Below are 20,837 nucleotides of genomic sequence, written 5' to 3' on the forward strand. Positions count from 1 at the left end.
CTATCAGGAGCTAAAGGAAACCATGAATAAACTGGGTTAGGGCCCACTCCCCACTGTGTAAAGTGTACCCCATATAATATGTTACCCTCATTGTGCTACGTGCAGTACATTGACAAATACATTGAAATCGCTCAATGGCTCATTGTAACAGCACTGAATTTACAAAATAATAAGCCTCCAAGGGCCAGCAAAATTAATGCAGTGCATAATGTCATGAGACTCCAAAAAGAAAACTCCCTCGCCGAATGTCCTCAATCCGCCTCTAACTCAGCTGTAGTCCGATCTTCTGTTTCTTTCAGCCTGGAGTGAAAGAAAGCTTCTGCCTCCGCGACTGTCTTGAAAAAATGTACTGCACTGGTAAAGGTTCCTCGTAATTTCTTAGGGAACTGTAGAATAAATCGTAGATGGTGATGCACCAGATTAGAACACACTGCTGCAAAGGTCTTACGTCGAGCAGAGTCATTTGCAAAAAGCCTTTTGGGTTGTGTAATGCCCCTGCAGTTTTCCAAAACCTGAAGAATGAAGTTCTACATGACATGCTCCACTCTTCCGTCATCGTTTATCTAGATGACATACTAATATACTCAACAGCAAGTTAAGCAAGTGTTACAAAGACTTCGAGACAACCACTTGTTCGCCAAATTAGAAAAATGCCTATTCAAACAAGAATCTCTGCCGTTCTTGGAATACATAGTATCCTCTACAGGATTCCATCCATATCGACTTTCCCTGTTACTTCCATACTGCTACCTGCCTTGACTCGGACTGTACTTGGTATTCTCTGTGCCAGGAGACCCTCGCCTAAGTCCTGCTGACCCCGGTACCCAAGGGCTCAACTTGCGGGGAACGAGGGCTGGTATAGGTGAAGGTCTTAACTGGTCTCCTGGTCCTGTGCCCTACTGCCGGCTACAAGTTCCACTGCAGGCCTACCTCCAGTGGATCCTTGCTACACTCTAGCCGGTCCAAGGGTCCCCTACCATAACATTCTCATCCATCGCCGTCAATATGATCACAACAATTTCACCCGACTCATTGGTAGGCAAACGGGGCAAAGGAGGATTTCTGGCAGCGTTAGCCATCTTGCTTCCATCCGCAGCAAGTAGGAGCACCCAGACACCATTGCTCAAAAGGAGGGACCTTTAATTGGCTCAGAGCACTGCAGGTTAGTGAGATCGCCACAGTAAAGGAACCGTTTTTAGTGGATATGGGGAGTGGGGCCCTGGAGCAGCAGAAGAACACGCCTTCACGCACTCACCACATCACGTGATCCCGAGTATATAACATTTATTTTAAAATATTTCTATCCTGCACTATCTATAGGGACCTTCATTTGCAGTGTTTCTTTTATTTTGTCTGAGAATTTCAATGTTAAAACAAAAAATAACTTTTCCACTGATTTTTCTCCTGTGCGTTATATATATCCAAGTCATTTTCCACTGCCTTTTTTTTTTTGTTATAACATTGAAAATACCAGGTAAAATAAAATAAAAACTGAAAACAAAGGTCCCTAACTATCTAAAAAGAAACCTAGGGGGGTGGAGGTTTATAACACAAACAACCTCTAGCCACTACTAGTGAGCGAGTGACTGTTTCAAATATTCTCATGCCACAGGGAGCTAAAAGTAGGCAAGGCTTTAATAGCATCAGCAATGGCAGAGGAAAAGAGAAGGCTTTTCTTCCAAAAAGAGCGGAGACTCGGGATGATCACTAGTAGCGCTATTGATAGTAGCAAGACCAGGAGTCCCTTATCCAAGATAAAGAGAGATTTTTTTTTTAAGCAGGGGGAAACCACAGGCAGAATCGGGCAAGAAGAAGCTCAAGCTGGAAGAACATCTGCCACCTTCTCCCACTGTCATCTTTCTTCCTATAGTGCAGGGACAGAAGAAGCCAAGTCAATGGTGGATTGCATCAGTAATGGAGAGCTGAGGGCAACAAGAGTGGAGCACCCAAAAGCAGCTCAACGTTCCCCTCTGATTCATCCTGAGCGGTGTCTACAGCAGAGCCTAAAGAAATAACTGAGTTAGATAAATCATATGAGGGTTTCTCAGACTCAGTGGTTACTGAACGTCTGGTAGTTCAGGATGGTTTGGGAGTCCAGTTACTAACATGCTATCCTCTAGTGACAGCCACAGGAAGCAGAAAGTGATACTGCCAGGGCAAAGAGCATCCCCTAGATAGTCAAAAGCATGAGAGATGACCCTGTCCTTTTTCCTCCTGGTCAGTTCTCAACCCCAGCCCCAGCAGCAGCACCTAAGAATCCAGAAAGGTGTCAGGGCACCATCACCACTTAAGGGTAACCCCTTGGCAGGAGAAGGCTAGACCTGGGACACGACTGGTTCGATAACAGGATCATCTGTCTGACTGGTCACCTCCTCCTCGGGTTGAGTCTTCAGGTTCTGGTAGCTGGTAGTACACATGGGGATAGAAAAGCACCCACAAAATCAGCTGGCCATGGGAACAAACAGAATGGGAGAGTGCCCACAAACAAACATGAAACAGAAGGTGCACCACAAAACAGGAACAAACAGACAAGAGCAAAGCTAAAACAGCCAACACATATAGGGCTAGAGCATGCACCAAACTAGGAAGGCTGCCCAAACTGGGGCCAGACAGACAAGACAAACAAGCAAACGGAACAGACTCAGGCAAGGCATTAAGGCCACTAAACTAGGGCTTAACTCTACAGCAAGGACTAAGTCAAGGATACAAGAACTAAAAGACCACAGCAAGGAGCAAGAATAACTCCAAGCTGAGGCAAAGAGTGAGGCAGACTTTTAAGGTAGTGGCATGGCTGCCAGAAGAACATCCAAACCATGGAATTAAGCAGCCAACACCATGACCCACTGAGGGCCCCTGCTGGCAAGAGGCCAGCACTGCACACAAATGCCTTACAAAGGGAGAGAAGATCCCACAAGACATCAAAGGTGTGGAGGCATTTTAGAGTTAGGCAGGACCAGCATTCTGCAGAATGCTTTCACTGTTGCAGTGCTATCAGTAAAGGACAAAAACTAGTCCATCTGGCATGTAGCATCATTTAATAAAAAAAAAAACACCCATTAGGGTTGATTTCAGGGGATGCCAGCAGTACTAGCCTGGGGACTCTGTCTACCATTCAAAGCAGCAGCAAGAAAGCCAGAGAAAAGGTGACGACTACCTCCTGGTCTGACCCAGCATGGCAATTTCTTATGTTCTTATGTTCATTCTTCCAGTGAGGTGGCAAGCAGGCAGCCTCCAGCCCCATGTCAGTGGCAAGCCACCATGGAGCATCATTGTCCCATATTCAGAGGCAGGCATCATCAAAGGAGGTGACAGTGCAACAGGGAAATGATTGTCCTGGATGATCAGCACTTGTAGATCATGGAGAACGTGGGATTTAAGTGACGCCACATTTTATCCCTTAATTACAACCTGCCCTCCTGGACCACATTTAGTAGACAGGTTATCCTCATGCTGTTCACTTAGTGCCATGCTTGCATGCAGGCACAGCTGGCCAAAGAGGAGAGGGGTAGTGTTCTGGACCAGCCAGAATGCGACACATGCCTGCCTCTCCCTGACAGCACACTGGTGGCAGCTGGCTGAGGCAAGGGCAGGCAGCAGCTCTAGTAGGGTAGATCAGGAGGGTACAGGTGAGTTGTGCCGCACATCTAATTGACAGTTATCAGCCATAGCTCAGTCAATATCTTAGCATCAATCAGGAAGATGATGGAGGGATTGCAGCTAGAGCAGCGAGACAGTATTTTTGTTCTAAGACAGTGTTGCTAACATGAACAAGACAGGAGAAGATGGAGGCTATGTGGGGATTATTGCTCTGCACACTTGCTGCACCTGGCAGTAAAGGATGCCCTGGGAGCCAAGGAGAAACACAGCTGCTTAGTCCTGAATGAACTGGTAGACGGGACCAGAAAAATAGCAGGGCATTTTCACTGGAGCATGAAGGATGGGCAGCAGCTCCATGAGAAGGGGAACCTCCCAGGTGGAGCTCCTGGAGAGGTGAGCTCTTCATAACTTGTCTTTGGAAATTGCCTGGGGCATTCTGATTGGCTACAAATGACACAGATGATAAGACCTTCTCAAACACCTTGGGGTACTATTCGTGCCTATGTTTGTGCTTCTTTGCACGCTTACTGCCTTGGTGTGCCTTGGGATGTTGACGTCCCTGTTGGTACCACATTTCCCTCTTTAGGTGCCTTGAGCTATTCATGCCACTCTTGGTGTCTTGGGGTGCTCTTCACTCTGCTGCCTGCCTGCAAGTTGCAGTAAACCTGCATAGAAAGCCCCGGTTTTTGAGCCCAAACTACTTTGCATTGCTTCTCCCATTGACTTTAAAGGGAAAAGAATGATCAAACGACACAAAAAGATTTATCTTTTTTTTTTTACCCTGAACCAAACAAAATAATTTGCTGCACCAAACGAACCAAACCAAAAATCTTTTCCATACACATCTCTAATAGGCACTTTCCTACCTTCCACCATATAGGGAAAGCTGTTTTGCTTGCTTTAATCCTCCTCTCACCGAAAATCCAGCTCCGGTGGAGGGGATACCTGCTTAGATTTTCTTGGCGATGAACCTTAGCCCTGGGTCTCTCTATAATACATGATGTCATTAAAATTACACACAAACATTTGGGACATAGGGGGCAGGAAGCTGTCATACATGGCAAACCCCAGAATTGATAATGAGGCTTTCCACCCCAGTGGTGGCTGCATGCATGTTAAATCCAGGCTATGCGCAACTTGATTTAACTCTTCATGTTCTCTTAGTTCAGATATGTGCAGATCTGCTCCAATATCCGACATATTCCGGGGTTCATCCTTTGTTTGAATCTGCCAATACTGGTGGTATATTTTAGTGAAACAATGGCAAGATGTGGACCTGGATCCCAACAGGTTGGAGGCCATTCCCCATCCCTGATTTTTCAACCCAACATTTTTCTTTCATACAAGGAGAGTGAAAAAGCGCAGGATTCAGTATCTGGCAGAGAATGTGGATAAAGTTGGGGACAGCTCACTGCAGGTATCTTGCAGGCTGTGCAAGGAGACAAGGGGGAGAGGGGCAGCAGCAGCTGCCAGGGTACTGATATTCAATTAACATTCAGGCCTAAGGAAGGCAAATCAACATCGAATGCTGTCCAGTACATTGCAACCAACCAGGGAATGTGTCTGAGGCAAAATTGCAAAACCTACGAGGAAGAGGGAGGAAGATCTGTGCCACAGCTGGTGACCCCCTCCCCCACCCCACCGGACCTCTTTCACATGGCGCCACAGCTTTGGCTGAACGGAAATCAATACCGTACTCAAATGTCTTGCATTCCCTCTCTGTCGCCTCTCTAGTGGTGATCTAGTGTAGGGTAATAAGAAATGCTTAGTGTGCAGCAGCTTGGTGGATTGCCCCTCAAACTCCAGGATTTCCTCCAGCTTCCTCTCAGCCCAGTGATGCCTGCCGCCTGAATTTTTTTTTTTTTTAACGGAGATTTGATGGAATTTCTGCTACCGTTGTTCCCTTAAATCAATTCAGCTCTGAAGGGGACAAACTCAGCAACACAGTCTTCCACCCCCTGAGTTGGTTAGGCTGGAAAGAGAGGAGAACTGAAAATAAGAGCACAATGATGAAGGGAACAGGCAAGTTGATATTTGGAAGGATTGTCCGTTTGGAAAGTTATCCAGTCTGAAGAGATTGTTAGTAGCAGATGATGCTGTATTCTGGTACACATACACTCAACACACAGAGTGTCATTCAGACACGTATGCAGGCACACACACACTTCCCATGACACCCAGGACCAGGGGCACACAGTGATCAGTGGCTTGTCCCCGGCTTGCACTGAAAACTTTACTGCTGCTCTGTTTCAATTGCTAGGGGGTCAGACCAGGCAAGCGTAGAATTAGAGCTTGTCTCACACGCCATGCAGTCAATGTCTCCCAACCACTGCCCCAGCTGTCAGGGGCAGGGATAATGCCTTCAACGCCATTTCCTCCAAATAGAGAGACACCACAGCGCTGGCCCCCATGGGGACACCAGATCGGACTGTCTGTCTTTCTTTCCATCTCTCCTAAGGTGACGTGATGGCTCCAGGTCCTCAGGACAGGATCATCCAGTCCCAGTTTAATCTCCAGTGCATCTATGGATTTGTAGTTCCAACTGAGGAGCAAAACCAGGCCTCAGAGCTTTGCAGATGCCGTTTTCTTCCACCTGTGGCCTGATCTCTTTTTTTTTTCCCGTCTGTCCCAGATGAATCCATTCCGAAGGTGGGGGTTTTTTTCACGATCCATAATTATATTTACAAGAGAAATCTTCTGAAGGACTAACTGGCTTCTAAAAATACTTCATCACAGTTTGCTTTGTGGATTTAAAGATCTGAGCCTGATGCTGTTGCAGTTAACATTTTCCTGTCTTCCCAGACAAAACCTTTCTAAATTTCTGTTTTAGGGCAGCCCACACCCCTCACCCCAAAGGATTATAAATAGGGGAGCTGAAAGGTGAAGCTCATTTTTGCTATAGCATAAAGTGCATTGATAGCAAGCAGCACTGATGCTTGACTGGCTGGCAGCTTTCCAAACCCTATTGTCCCACAACCAGCTCCTGCAACCAGCGCAAAGCCATCAATCCGCTTAATAAAACTGTCACTTGGAAATCAAGTGAAACAGGGCCAGTGGTGACCTCAGCAGACCAAGTGCTCTGTTGGGCGGGACAGGGGCTTCCTGTCAATTCTTCTTTCACTTTCAGGCCTATCAGAACTTTCCGATAGATCCTGGTGCATCGTGTACCTTCTGCCTCGCTCTCTGAAATCTGGAAGCCAAGAGAGCGGATTGGCTAATGGGGAACCGTAGTCTGGTGAGCACAGCACTGCAATTATGTAAGGACTGACATCCTAAGCCTTGTCCCACCAGTGAAAGAAGTACAATGAAAACTTTTCGGAGAATCTTCTGTGACTGCTGCTTGATGTTGCTGGTTTAAAACATTTGGTTACTGCAGGATGAAAATGTCATGGGGGGGGGAGGGGGGGACTCAGCATGTGTCCCTTCCTTTGCTGAAAGCATTAGAAGTAGATCTGGCCTTGGCTGGACTATTGGCATCAGCTGTCATCAGAGACCGAGCCAGTTCTGGGTGTGGATTCCCACTGTATTTCTGGACTTTCACTTTCAGTGTTTCAAAGAACAACAATGGGGATTAAGCCAGGACTGGCTGGAATCTGCTCCTGAAGACCTGACGCTACAAGGTAGCCCTTACTGCCGTGAAGTTACCTTAGAAGCACAATATATATTGCAGGGGAAGAGCTCAGTAACCCACAATCCAGTGGGAGCACTGAGAGGAGAGGATCACCTTGCTGGTGGCTGAAAGGAAGTTACTGTTTGTATTTCCCAACCCTCCCACCCCTCACCTACCCACTCCTAGCTCAACCTTTAATTTATAGGCAGGTGCCACTTTCACAGAAAAAAAAGAAAACCTTACTGAGAGTTTGATCATTCCCCTGTAGGCCACTACCACACATATAGTGAATTCACTAATACATTTAAAAGACATTAATTAGACACATTCCTACTCCCATAGCAACCTAAAACTTAAGTAGGAACTGAACAAATTTGAGATGAAGGCAGCAGTCCAGCAGCAAGAGGGGGGTTTCCCAGTCTTTTGCATCAAGTGTCACATGTATGATTTTTTAACAGCCGGTGAGAAATTGTACATGTGCATGCGTTGCAAAGAGCTCCTGGCTCTCAGAGAACGAGTCCGATCTCTGGAGACTAGAGTGGCAGACCTGGAGGAGCTGAGGGACACAGAGAGGTATATAGATGAGACCTTCAGAGACATAGTAGCCAAGTCCCAACTTCAGACTGGCAGCCCTGGTGCTGCCTTGAAGGAAGAAGGTCTCATGAAGGGAGAGCATCAACCTGGTGCAGCAGGAAAAGATCCTGCAGCGAGGACCTGCTCTCCAGGTGATGCATTGTCCTTTCGCACTGAGGATATCTCCCCAGGGCCTACTGCCCAGGAGGGAAGGGTTAGGTCGGCCATCATAGTTGGTGATTCGATTATTAGGAATGTAGACGGCTGGTGGCGGGTGGGCGTGAGGATCGCCTGGTAACATGCCTACCTGGTGCGAAGGTGGCGGACCTTACACATCACCTAGATAGGATTTTAGACAGTGCTGGGGAGGAGCCGACTGTCATGGTACATGTGGGCACCAACGACAGGAAAATGTGGGAGGGAGCTTCTGGAAGCCAAATTTAGGATCTTAGGTAGGAAGCTTAAATCCAGAACCTCCAGGGTAGCATTCTCTGAAATGCTCCCTGTTCCACGCGCAGGTCACCAGAGGCAGGCAGAGCTCCAGAGTCTCAATGCGTGGATGAGACGATGGTGCAAGGAAGAGGGATTCAGTTTTGTTAGGAACTGGGGAACCTTTTGGGGAAGGGGGAGTCTCTTCTGAAGGGATGGGCTCCACCTTAACCAGGGTGGAACCAGACTGCTGGCGCTAACCTTTAAAAAGGAGATAGAGCAGCTTTTAAACTAGAACAAAGGGGAAAGCCAACAGTCGCTCAGCAGCGCATGGTTCGGAGAGAGGTATCTTCAAAGGATACTAATGATGCATTAGAATTAGGGCATCCCGACAGTGAGGTTCCAATAATTAGAAAAGCAGTCCAAGTGCCTGTAACTAAAAACTCACCTGAGCTAAAAAATTGTAACTTATCCCTATCAATTAAAAAGCAGAATGAAAATACAAACAAAAATCAAATTTTGAAATGTTTGTATGCTAATGCCAGAAGTCTAAGAAGTAAGATGGGGCGTGGTCGAGGCCTCCGGACCAGCCCCCGGGTCAGGTGATGACGCGCCAGCAACCCGCTGGCACACGCAGATTTACGCCTGCTTTCAGCAGGTGTAAATCTGCCAACGAAGGCAGGGGGGTTTAGATAGGGCCGGGGGGGTGGGTTAGGTAGGGGAAGGGAGGGGAAGGTGCGGGGGGGGGTGGAAAGAAAGTTCCCTCCGAGGCCGCTCTGATTTCGGAGAGGCCTCAGAAGGAACAGGCAGCGCGCGCCGGGCTCGGCACGCGCAAGTTGCACAAATGTGCAACCCCTTGCGAGCGCCGACCCCGGATTTTATGAGATACGCGTGGCTACGCGCGTATCTTATAAAATCCAGCGTACTTTTGTTTGCGCCTGGTGAGCGAACAAAAGTACGCGCTCACGCAAATTTATAAAATCTACCCCTTATTCTTTTTTGTTTGTTTTTCATACGACAAAAATCATTTTTTTTAAAAAAGCATGCTTGTAAAATTAATGTCCCGACTTATCTGGTATCAAGGATAGCCCAACGCAGCCACGTTTCAGGTCCGAAACAAGACCTTTCTTCAGGGGATATTTCCTTTTCAAATTGTACGTCGGTGTGCAAAAATTACTCTCAGTAATCCATCCAGACACATTCGATATTCTTCTGGGCGCAAAGAGTGCTCCTCCGCTGTTTGTGCCCAGAAGGTTGAATGGCGGAGCAGCGCTGTTTGTGCCCAGAAGAATATCGAATGTGTCTGGATGGATTACTGAAGAGGATGTTGGGGAGGTACCCGTACTGGAGAAGGTTTTCATGGGTAATGATTCAGATGGACTGAACCAAATCACAGTGAACCTAGAAGATGTGGTAAGCCTGATTGACAAACCTAAGAGTAGTAAATTACCTGGACCAGATGGTATACACCCCAGGGTTCTGAGGGAACTAAAAAATGAAATTTCAGACCTATTAGTAAAAATTTGTAACCTATCATTAAAATCATCCATTGTACCTGAAGACTGGAGGGTGGCCAATGTAACCCCAATATTTAAAAAGGGCTCCAGGGGCAATCCAGGAAACTACAGACCAGTTAGCTTGACTTCAGTGCCAGGACAAATAGTGGAAAGTGTTCTAAATATCAAAATCACAGAACATATAGAAAGACATGGTTTAATGGAACAAAGTCAGCATGGTTTTACCCAGGGCAAGTATTTCCTAACAAATCTGCTTCAATTTACATGTAATAAAGGTGAATCGGTAGATGTAGTGTATTTGGATTTTCAGAAGGTGTTTGACAAAGTTCCTCATGAGAGGCTTCTAGGAAAAGTAAAAAGTCATGGGATAGGTGGCGATGTCCTTTCGTGGATTACAAACTGGCTAAAAGACAGGAAACAGAGAGTAGGATTAAATGGACAATTTTCTCAGTGGAAGGGAGTGGACAGTGGAGTGCCTCATGGATCTCTTTTGGGACCCGTACTTTTTAATATATTTATAAATGATCTGGAAAGAAATATGATGAGTGAGGTAATCAAATTTGCAGATGATACAAAATTGTTCAGAGTAGTTAAATCACAAGCAGATTGTGATAAATTGCAGGAAGAACTTCTGAGACTGGAAAATTGGGCATCCAAATGGCAGATGAAATTTAATGTGGATAAGTGCAAGGAGATGCATATAGGGAAAAATAACCCTTGCTGTAGTTATTTATTTATTTATTTATTTATTTCTGTATTATTTTTATTTATATTCCACTTTTCACACTTTTTTCAGTGCTTCAAAGTGGATTACATTCAGGTATAGGTTCCATATTAGGAGCTACCACCCAAGAAAGAGATCTAGGTGTCATAGTGGATAACACATTGAAATCGTCGGTGCAGTGTGCTGCGGCAGTCAAAAAAGCAAACAGAATGTTGGGAATTATTAGAAAGGGAATGGTGAATAAAACGGAAAATGTCATAATGCCTCTGTTTCACTCCATGGTGAGACAGCACCTTGAATACTGTATACAGTTCTGGTCGCTGCATCTCAAAAAAGATATAATTGAGATGGAGAAGGTACAGAGAAGGGCAACCAAAATGATAAAGGGAATGGAACTGCTCCCCGATGAGGAAAGGCTGAAGAGGTTAGGACTTTTCAGCCTGGAGAAGAGACGGCTGAGGGGGGATATGATAGAGGTCTTTAAAATCACGAGAGGTCTAGAACGGGTAAATGTGAATCAGTTATTTACTCTTTCGAATAATAGAAAGACTAGGGGGCACTCCATGAAGTTAGCATGTGGCACATTCAAAACTAATCGGAGAAAGTTCTTTTTTACCCAACGCACAATTAAACTCTGGAATTTGTTGCCAGAGGATGTGGTTAGTGCAGTTAGTGTAGCTGGGTTTAAAAAAGGATTGGATAAGTTCTTGGAGATGTCCATTACCTGCTATTAATTAAGTTGACTTAGAAAATAGCCACTGCCATTACTAGCAACGGTAACATGGAATAGACTTAGATTTTAGGTACTTGCCAGGTTTTTATGGCCTGGATTGACCACTGTTGGAGACAGGATGCTGGGCTTGATGGACCCTTGGTCTGACCCAGTATGGCATGTTCTTATGTTCTTATGAAGAATATCTTTACAAGCCTGCACATCACAGTGGTATCAGATGACATCACTGCGCACATCTGCACCAGCTGCCACCTTCTTTATTAGAATTCGTAGCACTGCAGCGAGATGACGTCCCAGTGCTGGTATGTGACCATGCATCAGGGTGATAAGGTGACATCACAGTGCACATCTGCACCAGCTGCCACCTTCTTTATTAGAATTCGTAGCACTGCAGCGAGATGACATGCCAGTGCTGGTATGGGACCATGCATCAGGGTGATAAGGTGACATCACAGCGCACATCTGCACCAGCTGCCATCTTTCTAGAGAAGAAAGGGGCTGGGCATGGGATGTGTTAATTCGCGGAGCCTACTGCTTGGCTGAGAATGTTTGTAACATGTTGAGGCTCAGCGATAAAGCTCCGTGTCTTTAAACTAAAGGAGTTCCAGCCAGTGAGACTTGCACTTCCCCGCTGTCGGAGTAGAACGACAAAGGAAAGGGATCTCCCAGCAGGCCCGGGTCCAGGGAGAGAGTGCTGCAGCAGAGGACCCGGCGGCAGGTCCAGCCATGCGTTCGGGGGCAGAGAGAGACACTGAAGCCAGAAAGGCTCGCTGACAGCAGGAAAGAGGGAGGGAAGGGGGGAATCAGTCAAGCTATTTTTCCTGCCCAGACAAAGGCGTCCGCTATAATGCATTAAATGTTGGAAGCAATTAGAGTAATAGGAAAAGGAATTGATTCATGAGAAAGTGCTTCCTTGCAGCAGTTTTGGTAAACCTTTCTCTTGTGATGCGTTTAGGTTTTATACTGGGGAGGAGGCATCTGTGGCGGAGCTCTGCACTGGCTCCTTTCCCTTAGGCTGGTTAAGCAGGTTCCTGGGTGCACAGAAGACATCATGGCGGAAAAAACCACCCAGCCTGCCTGTTGGCTGCTGCCCGCTCCACTGCCCTAAGGCTTATGCCATCTCTGCTCATGTTTGTGTGAAACCATCTTCGAGAACTTTCTCCTTATTCCTTTCCAGTCTGCTTGAGTTTGCACAGAAGAGTCACTGTACCCTGTCTCTTACTGCTTGCTATTTGGCACTCGTCATGCACCGTCTTCCTTAACCTCTCCTGATCCAGCTCTCATCAGAACCGTCATGCAGGATTCTTTCTCCTTACCCTTTCCCATCTGGTCTTGTCATTGGGCCATCAACACGCACACCCTCTCTGGCTTTGCATTTTGACAGAAGGCTTAAATCTGGGCCTGGTCTCTAAAGGCTTCTCTCCTAGTCTATGTCTGTGGGAGGGGATCTCGATGAATCGGGCTCTCAGATTCTGAAAATGCAGATGTAGGCAGCGGAGAATCCTCTGGTTGTGTGTGTGGGAAGGGACATAGGAAGGCCTTAATCATGCACTCTCTGCAGATAAGAGAGAAGAGCTGTAGCTCAAATTAGATAAGAGGGCTTCTGTATGTTAGAATGATTTTCTTTTCGCCGGTTATTTTTGTAATTTGATTACGTATTGCATTATGTTGTAACGTGCACGGCGTAAAGTTTCTGTAGAAAAGCCTGAAACCGAACAGGATAGAATTCTGTCCTGGTAGTCATCAAATGTTCTTTTTCTCTGGCTGCTAGGGCCGCTGCCCTCAGACTGGGACGGTACCAGGCAGGACACGTTGCAGCTTTCCCCTCCGTAGACAGAGCACAGGAGATTAGTCTTTATTTGCCACAGCTGAGATTCAGAGAAATTCAATTGACATGTGTTTAAGTGGAATAAATTATAGCAGGGGCCTGCATTTTCCAACCCGAGGTTTATTCTTGCCCCAGGTAACAGAAGAAAATGCTGAACATGCCCTGAATCCTAACTTTGATTCAGGCACTTTGGCCAGAGGGTGTTGTAAGGAAGTTTTAAGTAGCCTGTTATGACGATTAGGGTTTGGTAGGCTGGCTCACCAGTGACTCAGGGGAGCTGAGTTTATAAAAAGAAAATACCCAGCACTGAGGTCAAATCAAAGTGTTGTTAGCAGAATAATTATTATCCACAGCAAGAAATATACTGGGATTGTAACAAGATGTGTTTATAAATGGAACGGTCATACCTCATGAATTACTTGTACAGGCAGGGACATGCTGGGACGGGCAAAAGCTGTTTTGTATAGCCAGGGATTACTTCCACTGGAAAAGACAATACTTGTGCTGTGGAAAGAGTTTTGTTTGTTTTTTTTATCAGTGGAATGTTATCATAAAGTTAATTCATTATCTACCTTCATGTGCTGTTGCATATACCATTTGCATTCTCATTAAGGCTGATGGCTCGCGTTACAATTTTTAGTGGTATGGCGGCTCTCAATGGGAACAGAAACCCATCTGTACTTATCCTCCTTTAAAAATGGAGCAAAAACAGAATAGATAATGAGTTTAGCAAAGAAAACAGACATTTCTGACAATTTGAACACACACACACATCTATATAATTTATTTAAAAATGTTCTGATCATCAATTTAAGAGTGATGTATGTATCCCAATGGAAACCTCGAGTGCGTTCCGCCTTTCCTCCTATAATGATAGCACTGTGTTCTGCATTTAACTGCAGTCTCTCTGTGTCCCTGCACCTTCGGGAAACAACTTTAGAAAGACCAGGAGGCTCCAATCATAACGTTAAACAATAGTTTTTGTCCGCTGTATTAAGGGGGCCTGGTTCATTCAGGTCTCTCTTTTCGCAGACACAGAATGGGCGAGACGCCTTTGAGAATTGGACCCTTCATTTTAAGTACACTGGGACTATACTAAATCAACAACGGCAATAAAAAAAAAAAAGAAACCCCTTTCAGGTTGTCAGCTGGAGCGATTCCAGTCCTAAAGGAAAATACAGCAGTGCTAGATAAATCTCTGCAAATGTCCTGAAAAGTGCTTCTTTCTGCTCTGATGCTTTTTATCCTTATCCACCAGGACATCCAAAGAGCCAAAGCTCTACACCAGGGGTTTTCAGCTGGGGCCGCAAACAGGTCTGGTTTTCAGACTCTCCACAATGGAAATTCAGCAACTGTGTTTATGTACAGTGCATGTGTGTGTGTGTGTGTGAGTGTGTGTGTTAAAACCTAAGAACAAGCCTAATTTGCATAGCCTCAGTACCCCTAAAACCCGATCTTTTTGTGGGACGAGGGTTGTAAACTCCTGATCTAGTCTCTGAGGTTTATTACAAAAGGACTTTTTCTCATTCTGTGCCTATGGAAAAAAAAAAATCTTTATTGAGTTAGGTCCCATGTCAGGTACAGAGAAGATCTGGCAATTTCAGGACCATGGTTAGCTCCCATCCCAAGACGTACTGCAGAGCTGCTGACCCAAAATCAAGTTGGGAGCTTCAGTTTGATTGGTTTCCCCTCCCCCCCCCCCCCCCCCCCCCCCACTTTCCTTTCTAACCATTACCCAGTGTCACCATGTTGGACTGTTCCACTGCAGACAACGGGGGGGGGGGGGGGGTATTTTTCTGTGGCAATATTTTCAAATTTTATTACAAAACACCTACCAAAGTGCAAACTTATCACAGATGCTTTGTATTACAAGCATCTTGCAGGAGCTATCTCTTATTGTATTAAGAGTGTTACCTCTCACTCTAACTTCTTTTGTCTAGGATTCGCTCCTCCCACAATTAAATAATCTCATTAAAGTAGAAAGTTCACTAATCCGAATTCCCCCTCCCCCCCCAACCAAAAGTCATTCCTTCTTGAAATCAGATTTAAATGTCCTACTATTGTCGTGAGTTCTCACCCTGGCTGCAGCCTTCCTCAATTCACGCCACCTGATTTGAATGAGAAGTGTGTGATATGTAAATAAGGGTGCTTCAAGCAGATAAGGCAATCCCAAGGATGTGCATCAGGTCATGTAGAGCAAACCGAGGGCAAGCATATAAATGATTGAACATCATGTAGATTAATCATTGCCAAGCCATGAGAGGAGGAAGGGGGAGGCAGGGGAAAGGAGAGCAGGCAGGCTGGGGAGAGACAAAGAGAACTAGAGCAGGGAAGTGTGGCTGTCTCAAAGGCTGACTAGGATGGGATAAAAGCTGGCTAACCATGGTATAACAGTACTCTGACTGTGGTTAGGACTGGTTGACTATTTAGTGAGATAATCCCTGCAGATCATGGTTGACCAACTGATCTTCCTCTACTGCCCCACTGGTCACCCACCCCCCTTCACCCTCTGTTGTATGGCATTTGATCAGTTTGCAATCCAGTTTACCAGTATAGGGTCAGTCCCTGAGTTGTTATATTTGCTGATGGACGTAAATAGATATTTGGCCATCCTTCAATCCATTTTTAGCAATGTGTTACTCTATCAGGATGCACCTCCTCAAACGGTCCAAAAGAGCCTTCCCTGGGATCTGCTCCTGTCCCTCCCCCTATTCACATAGCTAATGCATGGGCTCCCCATTCTCCCACTTCCATTGTAAACTCTTTGGGGGAGGGACTGCCCTCACCTCTTTCTTGCACCCACATTAATCAGTTATTGTAGCCTTGTATTGCTTTATCTGTGTTTACCTAGTGCAGTACTGCACGCAGCCAGTCTTAGACAGTAATAATAATGGGGGTAATGAATCTGTCAGAAGAGTGGCCCCTTGCCAGTCACTGCGTTCTGCCTGGGTGGTGTTTTAGCAGTGCTGTGGTATAAAAGATAACCTTCAGGGGATTGGAAAGGTTCACAGTGAGCATCAGCCCCTGGAAGGAATCCAGCCCAGCTTTTTTTTTTTTTTTTTCTTGAGTTGCTGCTCTCTTGCTGTGCCTTGCCTGCAGGGAAGCAGCAGCATCAGAGTACGAGTAACTGTGATGCAGAAATCCTCTCCAAAGAACATCTTGAGAACAGTAAGAAGCATAAGGTCAGAAGGCTAAGGGAAATTCTTTCAAACATCCCACAAATAACAAAACACTCGCAAAAAACAGCAAAGTATTGCGATTGAATGAGTTTTTCTGTTGAAACACCCATTCTTCCGGCAACCTCCTCTTCTCTCCCCCTTTCCTCTATTCCCCACCTCCTTCAATCACTCCCCTCACTCCTGCCTCCCCTTTACCTATCTTCCCACCCTCCTTCACACTTTGCCCCATACCTCTCTCACCTCTTACCTCTCTTCTCTTTCTCTCTCCCCATTTTCATAAGAGCAACCACTTTCCTCTGTTGCCTCAGCCTTGGGTTGTCAGCCCATGTTGCGTTTGTGGCCTCCTGCCTTGTCGCCATGCTTATGATGAGTGTTGCCCATGCTGCTGCTGGAGCCCACTGATGTGGCACACGACAGCTGCACATGGCTCTGGGCTCACTGCTTCCACCACTTTCCATGTTCCTGAGCCTCTGCCTGTGGCGCTGAACTGCAGCCGGCACATGCATGGCACCCACCCCCCTCTTCCATCTTCCCATTGCTGAACCCAACTTCCTTCTGTCTGATGGGCCCAGTGCAGCCCAAGCATCATGGTCCATTGGCTCTCCCAACCCAAGTGTGCTCTTGTGTTTCCAGGACCCCTGGCCAATCACCATGTTGGCATCAGCAGGGGGCCTGTGCTGCTGGTGCAGTAAATCTGAAATTACAAAAACATTGGGCACAACAGTACAGCCTGCAGAATGTCACTGGCCCCTTGTAAAGGTACTCCCAGTTAGCCATGCACCACAAGCTCACCCAGCCAGGTGCCACATGCATGTCCACATTTCCGTGTGTGCCCTTTGGTTTCTCTAGGAAAGGTGAGGGGTAGCATTACCAGCAGTGGCCACAAGTTGCCATTAATATCTACAGTATTATAATAATAGGATGCTGCCACCCTATGGCCACTGTTGGAGTGAACCACGGCTAGAAAGCATGAGTACACCTGCCTATTATTATATATGACATTTGAACTCAAGAATAGCTGTTGTGAGAGATGTCTCTTATTGTGTATAATAGCAGTTAATATTATCCACTGCTAATGTCTCTTATGGGCTACAACAGAAGTCAATAGGTACTGTTAGTTTGTCTCTTACAGTATCTAAACTTTATTGTATACCAAAAAAAGACCTTGCTGATAACACCAGTTAAGCTCTATTATAGGGTGATTATTATTTGGTGCTGCTGGTTATGCCTCGCATGGTATGTCTCGTAATTTACTTAGAATTGTAATGAGGGGCATGGACAGATTTAAATGCAAACAACTTCAAAAGAATTAAACAAAACTGGGACTGCAGAAGTGCAACTGTAGCGACTGTGCTGGTTTCTGGCTTTCAGCCGAATTATCCGAACTGATTTTTGTCGCTGTGCTGCTGCTTGGAGAGGAACTTGCTGAGCTGGAGGGTCAGGTTTATTAAGCTCCAGCTCAGATTTCTGCCTCAGTGCCATAAAACACCATCCTCCATGGATGAACCTTCTTAGCAGCAGTTGGGCGAAGATTTAAGATCACGGTGCTCATTAGAATTACATCTAAAACATCTGTGTAAAAAGAAAAAAAAAAAGGAATCTTGAATGTTAATTTAACAGGGAGGAAAAAAAGGGAATATTCCGATAGGAATCAGTGTTATTTTCTCTCGTTAAAACAGCATTAAAGATGCGTTAGCAGATGTGTTCCATGGGGCACAGAGTTACTCACAAGAATTTTACTACTTACAGTTCCTGGCATTAAAAATCCTCCTTCATTTGACTCTAGCAGATACAAAGTATGTTAAATCAACAGTAATAGCACAAGGAAATTAAAACAAAAGAATCATAAAAAATTTCCCTTTTGCTGTTTTTTCATCCCTGACGAAAGCTGTGCACTTAGTTTTTTAAAGCTTCACCTGTTTGGTTATTCAACCCTACTGCTGGGTGCTGCTGTGCTGATTGTCATCAGAACCCCCATGCGAGCATTACACTTGTACACGTAGAGCATGACTAGAACATGGACAGCTGAAGAGTGGATTTTCATCAGAGCCCCATGCAGTCATGGCACTGGTACACGTACAGCCTTGGACCTCCAGGCTGGGTCACCAAGATAGGCAAATTAATCTGGTTCTGAGACCAAAAGGATGCAGACACATCTGACAAATATTCATTGTGGAGAATGTGCCAGCCAGGCCTGTTTGCATCAAGGCATTTTGCAAGATGGCCTGACTCAAAATTACTCTGCTCAAATGAGGCTGAAAGTCCATGCAGGCTGCAAAACATAAGTAACTTTAGTTCCCATGGGTCCCCTCAGGTCGGGTAATAGCACATTGCAGAATTGCCATTTAAAATGTTGGAGCCACTGGGAGCTGCAGGTACATTTCACACCCAAGTATTTTTCACCTGCTTCAGAGCAGCCAGAAAGAGGTTTCCAAAAAAAACAAACCTCTGTGTATGCTTTCCTGTCCTTGCCCTCACCCTGTTCCAGGGCCCACCCCTTTCTGGTGTGGGGAAAAAAGGCACAAAGCAGTGCACTTCTTTTTATGCACATGGAGGGGGAGGGGATTTTCAAATGACTACATCTAGCCACTTTGCTCTGTTTCAACGTGGTTACGTCCATGGTGAAATTGCTTGCTGTTGGGCTCTGCTTGGACTGCTTGTCATCAGAATCCTATGCAGGCCTCACACCGAAACCTGTAAAGCAGAAATACAGCACATATGGATGTGGCACCTACTTGGTACGTTTGGGGTAAGATTGGGGTGAAGGAAGCGTTACTGCCTGTGTTCTCCAGGGCCAAGCTTCAGTTCTCTTCTACAGTCATTGCGATTTCTTTTTTTCTGCAATATTCAATTATCTAGTAAGGCACATTTTAGACCATCATTATGTACAAAAAATCTTCTGATTTGTAGCACATCAGCCAAGGTCATGTGGCCAAGAGTCCATGTCTGATACAAGCAGAAGCCAACAATGTGAGATCTGCTCGCCGCTTTCTGCCTTTTCAGTATGGTCTCATACAACACGAACAAGTCACGTTCCTTTACCTCGAGGGATTGGAAAATCCTTCTGTTCACATACATTTATGGTAGATTTGTTCCCCAGAAAATGAGTGTCTACTAGGGTACTTTGAGGCTTAAGAAAGAAGTTAGTTTCTAGACCCACATGGAGCTGGGTCCTGTTTTCTGATACATTTTGTGGATTTTGGCAACTTTTCAATCACTCCAAAAGCATCTGTGTGACAAACTTTGCTGACGTATTTGAGCAGAATCTGTGCCTCTGAGGGGGCTTGTATGAATTTCAGCTCCCAGAAAGGGTATAAGGATCCTGTTTCCAAATCCAAAGACACTTCCTGTTTTCTTGGGCTGGCTTTGCTTGTAGCTTAGAAATGTATTCTGCTACCTGGATAGACGGTGGGCCCCCTTTGGGTCTATTTTAGCAAGTTAGAATGATATTTTTAATGCAAAATGAATGACTGGATGTTAAACTAGATCGGTCTCAAATGAGTATGCCCAGCTTTGGAAAATGTTTTACGATCTCTTGTCCTTAGACAAAAAACAGATGCTTAAGTCAATGGGATATTCTACTCAGTGGGCGTATGTTACAGAGAAGTGGCATGAGGAAGGGGAGGGTTGAGGGGGTTTAAGGTTGTGTATGTGAGGTGAAGATGTGTGGTGGGTGGGAGGGTGAGAGGCTGGACGAGGTGGGAGATAACTGAGCTTTGCTTGCTATTTGCTCTTGTTGTGCTGTATATGTATTGAGTTCTGCAGGTGATTGTTTATCTGTTTTTTGTTAACCTTGCTCTAATAAAAAGATTTTGAAAAAAAAATAAAGCCAAGTTCACAAATGCCTTATTTTAAGAAAATAATAATAATAAATATTATTAGTGTTCAGGTACAATGTCCCTGCCCCTAAGAGCTTGCAATCTAAGTGCGTACCTGAGGCAATGGAGACCTGCCCAAGGTCACAAGGAGTGTCAGCGGGGGGAGTGGGAATTGCAGAAGTGGTGCCAGTGGAAAGGGGGCTCCATAATCCCTGCTTGGTCACTGTTCCTCATCTTTCTTCCATGGGGTTTGGTGTTAGCCAGGCCCTGCTAGTACCGCCTGGCTCCATGTCTTAATGAACAGGCTAAACCAGGCCTGCTTTTACCCCATTGCATGCTGGGACTGGTAGCTCTGGTTTTCTTAGGTGAATCAATGGCACCATCAGAACTACAAGCCCCTGCATGCAATGCAGTAATTCATGTCAGAACCGGTTTGCTCTGTGTTGACATGGAGCTAGGGAGCCACCTCGGTGCAGAGCTCCAGGCAGCTGCATTGGTTCCGGAAAAAAACTGATCTTCCCCCAATCTGCGCTCCCTTTTACTGGATCAATGTAAAAATCATCCAGATGTTGCACCCGAGCTCTCCAGATGTGGCCACCTTGTCAGGAGAGCTGGCAGGTCGCAACCCCTGCATAATTCTTACATGGGTGGCAAGATAGGTAGGTACATGGCAGCCTGCCCTGCAGCTTTCAAACCTCGGGATCATTTCCAAATTGCTCGGCGAGTGTCTTTGTCCCACAAGACGCAGTTTTACGTCGTGGTTTTCATCCAAATCATTTTCGAAATGTTTTAAAGTCACTCCAGGGAGCACAATACAATAAAAGTCAGG

At 45.7% G+C, this 20,837-nt stretch overlaps 1 protein-coding gene across 3 annotated transcripts in view; it reads left to right on the forward strand.

Annotated features, from left to right (window-relative positions):
- IGLON5 (IgLON family member 5) overlaps positions 1 to 20,837 on the forward strand; it is a 418,463-nt gene that overhangs the window by 58,788 nt on the left and 338,838 nt on the right. The window contains exon 1 of one of the 3 annotated variants that reach the window (XM_029576929.1): positions 18,898 to 18,928. The exons of the other annotated variants lie outside the window; for them this stretch is intronic. Within the exon in view, the coding sequence (XP_029432789.1) occupies positions 18,913 to 18,928 (16 nt within the window). The 5' untranslated portion in view covers positions 18,898 to 18,912. Of the gene's footprint in view, positions 1 to 18,897; positions 18,929 to 20,837 lie in introns of those variants that run through there. 3 annotated transcript variants of the gene reach the window in all.

The sequence above is a fragment of the Rhinatrema bivittatum genome, chromosome 14, assembly GCF_901001135.1.
Source record: "Rhinatrema bivittatum chromosome 14, aRhiBiv1.1, whole genome shotgun sequence".
In the NCBI taxonomy this organism is placed as follows: Eukaryota; Metazoa; Chordata; class Amphibia; order Gymnophiona; family Rhinatrematidae; genus Rhinatrema; species Rhinatrema bivittatum.